Raw genomic sequence first — 8,222 nt, 5'->3', positions numbered from 1 at the left:
CCCTCTGACGTTGATAAATCACTTCCAGAGAAATCTCAGAGTAACGGACTATTAAAATTTATTATACTCCAGAGATAAGAATAGGAAATGGGTAATCGAACGAGATAAGACGAGATAAACAAATGAATAGCGTAATTCAATAGAATTCATAATAAAAAATTAATTTCATCTAACACAACTGGGGCAGTCCAGTAAGTATTTATATCACAGTACTAGCTGTTGCCCGCGACCTCGTCCGCGTGGTATTAGAAAACATACGAACTATGTAAATAAGAAAAAGCTACGTATCCTCGGGAACCGGACATTTCACGGAGATGATTATCCCATGAGTACTCTAGACTTTGTTTTATATCTGTGTCAAATTTCAATAAGATATGTTGAACCGTTGCAGAATGATCAAGTAAACATTATAAAACTAAATTAATGAATCCCACGGGAACCGTAACTATACCGGGGATAAATAGTAGCCTATGTGTTCTTCCACAATATGCTCTAAACCTATGCCAAATTTCATGGAGATCCGTTCAGCCATTTAGGCTACAAACGCTAATAAACATCCATCCATCCATCTTAACTGTCGCATTTATAATATTTATATGATATCAATATGATATAATTAATTTATTAACTAACTGGCTCTCTACTTCGTCTGCGTGGAATGAAAAAAAAACAAAAGTAAGTAGTCTATGTTGGAAGACACATAGACTATCCACTACATCTATACCAAATTTTATCGAAATCCGTTAAGCCGTTTATTATTAAAAATATTTAAAGTATGTAAGTATCGATGTTTAACAATTTTCATGTTACTCGTCTTTAAAATACTCAAGGAGTTCTCGAAGTGAGTGCTCGAGCGCTCTCGCCGCCTCTTCGAGAGGAATTTGTTTTATCGGCCCTCTTCAAATCTGTTTTGTCCGTTTATTTCCAATCTTTATTTTCTAGCAACAGCAAGAGGATCAACTTACTGGTAAAGTGAACATTTAAAGTACACTGTTTACAGCCTATTTATTGAGTTATTTAAAATGCAATGCCAAATTAAACGTTGTCAAAAGTTTAAATAAATAACGACACAAGTCTGCTCAAAATATTCTACCAAAGTTTTATCACAATTTAAGAACAAAACACAAATATAAAACATTTTTTTCACATTACATAATACTCAAGACTTTCACGTTAATTTAAAAAAAAAGCCTATGTATCGATCGATCGATAGCGATCGCCAACGTAGCTTTGTAATAGTGAAAGAATTTTTGAAATAGACCGAGTAGTTTCAGAGTTAATTCATGTAAAAATACAAATCATTCCTCTTTATAATTCACATATATCTTTATTCCGTATTTTGTATAAAATATAAAGAATAGTGCACCACCAGATACGGAATCCGATGACTCAAGAAACCAGTGGTCAAGGCTGTATAGACAGGAACCTCCTAAATTAAAAAGCGATACCGGAAGTTCTCTAAAACGACAAAAGCTAGTGTGTAAGCAAGTCACAACTGAAGCGCCAACTGTTGTAACTTTGAGATATTACAATTGTACATGCGACTCATTCTCTTGAGGCGCAATATCATTTTTCCTGGAACTTGAGGGTTGTCAAAAGTTTTGAAATTAAAAGTTTATAAAACATTTCTAATTTAGAAAACTATGTGGATTTGACGGCGGAGGTGACGCATATAAAGGGGAAATGTCCTGTGTGGAAATGTGTGTCCTTCCTTCCGTCGATTAAGAGTAGGCAACGCATCTGCAAATGATTTCTATGGGCAGTGGTCGCTTACTTGTTTGCCACCTTTTAATATTAAAAAATATATGTAAGGAAAGAGAGCAAAATTATCCAAACAAAGAGTATTAGACTACAAATTTAGATCTTAAAGTTAGTCCAAACCCGCTTAAATTTGTTTGTACTTAGTGATTAAGTAAAGAGGAACAACAAAATCAAATACGCATTTTTTTCTAATCTTTTAAAGTATAAAGGTTTGACAACCCTAGACGTGGGAATACTTCCACACGTTCACGTTGACTTTGACAGATGCAAACTCCCGCCGGCGCCGCGACCCACCAAGCCATACTCAGAGACATATTTTTTTTAATTTACTACAGCATAATTTCTTTACTATTATTTTCTAACTACATCGCTGCAAACATATAAACAAACTGTTCAGTTAAAACTGTGTGTAAGAAAAACTTGAGACATACAGTGCAACTGCCAACAGTTTGACTGGTCAGTTAGAATTGAGCGTCTTTATCGATTGAATTGTACAATTCATTTTTTCCTACATTATTAGAATAGTGTATGTTTAACAAACCCCTTTTGTTAATACACTCTAGGTCTCTGCATATTTTAAACCAGACGCCTTTTGAGTTAACAAGGGTGGACGTGGTAAGTTCTTTTTAATAAATGTCGAAACAAGATGGCGTCGCGTCATTAATCAGCCCCAATTGCAAGAGGTAACGTGACAAATTGTCGCGCCTCTTCTGAAAGAAAGGTTTATTACATTCTGTGTTTTTAACTAGACTTACGTTAACCTTTTTTATAATAAAAGGGGGCGAACGAGCGACGGAAACACCGAGGTGGTGAACGGCGCCCGTGGACATCCGCAAAACCAGAGGAACTACAGATGCGTTTCTAGCTTTTGAGGCCTTATTTTACTAGTACGTTAGTGTTACTATGTCTATTAGGTGATAATCAAGAAATTGTACTATTTGCTGTTATGCTAAGAGCGCGCACACTTTGACTAAAATGTTTTGCAACTATAAGCTTATATGGAGGTGCGCATACTAGTCGTATTTAGTTTTGCAACTAAACAGTTGAATTGACTGCGAAACAATCGACAAACGCACAACAATTGAGCGACAGATTAGTCAAAGGTTTACGCTGGCTCTAATAAATCATTGATACTAATGTTCGAGTATCACCAAGTAGTAACTAAATCCATTAAAGAAAAAATAAGTACCTCATGTCTTCTAGACAACGTTCACATCAGTGCTATATTTCATCAAAATCGAGCCGTTCTGGAAATACTTTCTCTATGTAAAGTTTCGCTTTTTAATACAAGAATGAGAAGTATATTTCTACTTAATAATACATTACAAAAATTCCTTATTATTAACGTACCAATTATGTTGAAATAATTGTTTTTATATGTACATCTACATTACGACGTACAGTCGCGCACGCAAGCGGATGGCACGTCACATCGATCACTGTTGCGTATACAGAATTAACGGCATCAAGTGCAACAGAGCTATATACGTCTATTTCATTAAGCCATTACGACTTGAGTGTACAACGTAATTAATCGATATTTAATTAACTAACCGAATACTGGAAGATTTACAGTATCACCGTCTTATATGAAAAGGCCTTGTGTAACCTTCTCATGTCTTTCAAATTTTAACGTCTATCAGATTATAAGCACTAAAAATTCGTTTCAGTATTTGTCCGTCAGTCATTGAAAACTATGTTAATGATGCACGTATAAAAATTATATAAATAAATAATTTTTTTATAACAAATAATTTTTAAAATGTTTGCTTTAAAAAGATAAAAAACCCTTTTTCTTTTTGCGAATCAAAAACTAGACACAGAAAATATAAAAAAAAAACAATAATAATTTAATTTCAAAGGAATTGTTAAATTAGCATAGTTCACAATTTGAGGACAGAAAACTAATTACGTTTTGTACATGAGGTTAATAACTACAAATACTTGAAAAAAACAAAGTACTTTAAGTTTCATTTACTTAAAGATAACTTGAAATTTATTCGTAGCAAGTTTCCTCCGTTTCTTTACAGAATTCTTTTTATTAAAAATATTTTACGCTGAGTCAAAAAAAGGAAGCATCTTTTCGTAAAACAAAAAGCCCCTACAGTTAAATGACTAGGCGTTATATTTCAAGCATTTTATACCAAAAAAAAAACACTTTAATAACTGTCAAAACAGAATAAAGCTATAAATCATTTGATGGCAAACATTCAAATAAAGAACGAAAAAATCTTGACGCTATGTCAACATGTTTCGGCAATGAGAACTCAAGATTCGAAATACCAGATACAAGTCAATTCAACGTATAAACCTATACAATTTCACGTTATATAATATATCTCATAAAAAAAGTTACAACGTAATATCCCTCATCTAAAACGACACCAATGGAAAATATGATTCACTTATAACTCTTAAAAAACACCCCCTTTTACCCCAAGGCCCGTTCACACCCCCATCCTACCGATACTCCCTTACCCCACATTACTCTGAAGAGTTAACATAAGTTTTATGTAGGTTTACCTTTTATACAAATGACTACAACTGACACACAAACTATGCCTTAGTGCCCTAGCCAAATCTATATTCTTAAGATTAAAATAAAATAAAAATTGTTATTCCAAAATAATACATAATTGTATCCATCAAGAGTTCTGTGTTAATTTATTTATTACGGTTTATCTAAAGATATATGAAACATCATTAATGGAATCACAAACAAAACAATCTAGATGATAGACAGTTTCCATTCATGTCCAAAATGAGTAACTCGATATCAAAATAACAAAAATCTGAACTACATTACATCAGGTCTGGCAAAACTCCAGGATTACAAGAAAAAGTTATTTATTGTTACGATTAGATATTAAAATAAGATATTCTAGTTGAAGAGAACTCATTATTTTCTAGGATTTCTTGTGAGATAAATATAAAAACCGTTTATTTACATACTTGCACCTTTTTTCTAATTATGCACACATCAATCGCCTTTGATATCTTAGAGCAAACTACACACGTTAACATTCAACGGAACAGTTCAACTGTACAGTGTGTAGCTGGCTTAAATGTTATGAAAAATAAAAATAACGCGTAACTATGTCCAAGGACGCCAAGTGGGGAAGGAAAGTCCTAGATTTAAGGTCACGGATGGGGACTAGGAGCTTGGGTTATCCTCCCTCCAGGTGGAGTGACGAATTAGTATGCCTGCTTGGAGTTGTTGGGTGTAGAAGGCGGAGGACTGGAATAATAAAAGGCATTTAGGAAGGCAGTAAGAAACAAGACATAAATACTGATGATACAAGATTCTGCGTTATATTTTTTGCTTCTAGTTAAACATACAATTCAATTCTGAAGTCTATAAAACGTTCAATGAAAACCCATTCATCTAACACCCACACATCGAAAACGTAATGTTTATATCTCGTGAACTTACGACTTACACGAAAAACCTTTTAAAACGAGCAGATGAACGATAAATCTTTCTTGAAAGGACTTGAACGGTATACGAATCGTTTGAGCGACATACAGTAATTACTGAACAAACATCTTCCAAGTTTACTCTTCCCCATCCCCTCCCCTTCCTTGATAACGTAAACTCCACTAACGTTAACTTGTACGTAAATTTTTGTGAGTAAAAATACGAGTTAATTTACATGCAAATTACTTTCCCCGAAGCGTAGACTCCTCTATAACCAATTACGTTTAATTTATTTGCACTAGAGCTTTATTAAAAAAGATATAATTAGAAAGTAAATGCCCTTATCTTAGTATTAGTATTTTTGTATTATATGTGTTATCACGTCGTCTATTAGTTGAGTAACTAATCATTTACTTTTTTTATTATAAGTTGGCAAACGAGCAAGCGGCCACCTGAATCCGCCGAAATGGCGAAGCTGCCTATAGACAAACGCAATTGCAGATACGTTGCCTACCCTTAATCGACGGAAGAGAAGACGCACATAAACAAAATATTTCCTCTTCGTGTGCATCTCCTCAGCGGTCAAGTCCACTTTTCCTTTCCATCTTTTCCTGTTAAGAAAAGGGTGGAAAGAGAAAGGGACTAAAATTAGGCCTCCGACACCACATCAGATGCAACGCGGAATTGCTTCCACTTCACGCCTGTTTTCTTTGTAGACGTGGTATTACACCGGGTTAGCCGCCCCATTTGTGCGAAGATGTTAAAGCGGGCTCTACCACTGTAAAACTTATTTATCCTACCTATACTGTTTTTGTATATCCACAAAAAACCTTGTTTCTTTTCTTTTAGAATGTGATACGAAAAAGACGCTGTGACGTCAGCTTACAAGGCTATCATGTTATTCCTTAGATATTGTAAAAATCCTTACTAAATACAGCAACAAATGACTCATTTTATAGTTACATCTTTAAAGATGTAATACAATTGTTGTAAAAGTTCGCAAGCTCGGGGTTGGAAGTTTGAATGATTTACCATTGTCGAGACAAAAGTCATTTAGTAAACGATTTCATGTCAAGAAGGAGCAAGTAAAAACCGCCATTACAGTTCCACGACGTGAAATAGGCGGGATTCAGTCTATTAACGTTTGAAGTCTCAACAACTTTCGATGTTAGAGTAAAAAGCTACATGCGAACTTACACGTATGAAGTATGGTAACATTGAATTTAAAAATGACGTAACAAAACACTGAACAACATACTTAATATAAAAAGTATGAAAGAAGTTCAAAGAATCACTCACCTAGAATTAGACCTTTTCGATGAGTCATGTTTCTTGCCACCCTGCAGGTTCGGCAAATCCTTCTGCCGTTTCTTTGTTTCCCGCCATATCTTATAGTACAATATACACATCACTGTGACGGGCACGTAGAACGCGGCAATCGCGGTCCCGAACGTAATGAACTGATTCGTCTCAATGAACTGAATGTAGCACTCGTGGGGGGGCACCTTGCGCTCGCCGTCGATGTACGGCCACGCGTAGATCCAGGGCGGCCATAGCACAAGGCTGAAGCCCCAAGCCCCGCCTATCATCACCTTGGCGCGACGTGTAGTCCTTTTGGCGCGGTACGTCAGCGGCCGTGTCACACTGAAGTACCTATCGAAACTTATGATGAGCAGGTTCAGTACGGAAGCGTTGGAGGCGAGATAATCGAGCGCCAGCCAGGTGTCGCAGATGTGAGGCCCAAGCGGCCAGTATCCGAAGATTGTGAACATGGTGAAGAGCGGCATGGAGATGAGGCCAACCGCGAAGTCGGCGACAGCGAGTGAGAACAGGAAGTAGTTGCTGATGGTTTGTAGCTGCTTGTCGATCTTGATGCTGATCATGACCATAGAGTTGCCGACTACTGTGAGCACGGAGAGCACGCTGCCCACGATGGCGATGACGATGGTCTGCGCCAGGCTGTAGGGGCTGGCGGGCAGGGCGGCGGCCAGCTCGGTCAGGTTGGCTGGCGCGTAGGAGTCGTTGAGCATGACGTCAACTCGGCGAGCCCAAGGCCCCCGCTCCGCCCCGGCTCTTACGCCGACCCAGAGCCAACCCACCTACGGACAAAAAATTCCAAGTTAACACATGACGATAGCAATAAAGAAAGTAATTTTATTCTCAAAAGTACAACACGAAAGGGAGCTTAATTGTGAGAGCTTTGTTTGGTTAACAATTCAAGCAATTATGTTTGCAATTTTTGTAATTATGCAGGTCATTAAGAAAATAAACTTCCATAGTAAGGTTGTCAGGTTCGTTAGAATTCAATTTGTTGTCGCGTCCGAAGTGTCCATTAGATTCGTTGAATAGAAACCAAGGCTTTATTAGATCACGAGCTTACTATTCCCTATATTACTACAAACGAAATAGAACTTTAAGCATTTAGCATACGGTTCGAATTGCATCTTGTGTGTGCAAGCGACAGTCTCAGGTTGAATCAAGTGCCTGTAGCCGGAACAATGTTTGTTCATTAAATTGAACGTAGTTTGTCTGCTCGTGTACAAACGAGCTCAGACACGTGTTTACCGAAACACGAGTCGCTGCTGTTTCACACGTGTGATACGTGAATGTGTTTTAAATCACAAACATTGAAAACTTATATAAAATAAACTATCAAGAATTGGTAAGTGAAAATGTAACTCCTTCGTGTACATTATCAAATAGAGTCCAGTAGTAAATTTGATCTATTCATAAGCCATCCACGTCGCAGAGAATCGCACAGAGTGGAGAAACACCCTTCGAGAAATTTTAAAGGATAGTGGTCGCGATCCTCAGGAATGAGGAAACGATCCGGAGAGAGAGAATCTTAATTCTTACAATCAGTAACACGAAAGTTGAGATGGATAGATGTTTGTTACTAGCTCAAGAATGGCATAACGAAACTCACTGAAAGTTGCCACAGATAACATATTAAGAAGAACACATAGACTACAAATAAGGTTTTAATTCCTTGCTGATGAAATCGCGGGCGACAGTCGTCTTATAATAAAACATTTTCTCCAAA

The 8,222-nt window shown here is 36.8% G+C and overlaps 1 protein-coding gene across 1 annotated transcript in view; it reads right to left on the bottom strand.

Moving 5' to 3' along the window:
* Positions 1-7,352, bottom strand: part of LOC106105669 (muscarinic acetylcholine receptor DM1) — a 16,766-nt gene extending 9,414 nt beyond the window's left edge. Inside the window, exon 1 of the mRNA XM_013286092.1 lies at positions 6,479-7,352. Within this exon, the coding sequence (XP_013141546.1) occupies positions 6,479-7,209 (731 nt within the window). The 5' untranslated portion in view covers positions 7,210-7,352. The remainder of the gene's footprint in view (positions 1-6,478) is intronic.
* Between the last annotated feature and the right edge of the window lie 870 nt (positions 7,353-8,222).

The sequence above is a fragment of the Papilio polytes genome, unplaced genomic scaffold (assembly GCF_000836215.1).
Source record: "Papilio polytes unplaced genomic scaffold, Ppol_1.0 DF822733.1, whole genome shotgun sequence".
In the NCBI taxonomy this organism is placed as follows: domain Eukaryota; kingdom Metazoa; phylum Arthropoda; class Insecta; order Lepidoptera; family Papilionidae; genus Papilio; species Papilio polytes.
Note: the sequence above shows the minus strand (reverse complement) of the source record. Positions and strands in the feature narration are given on the sequence as shown.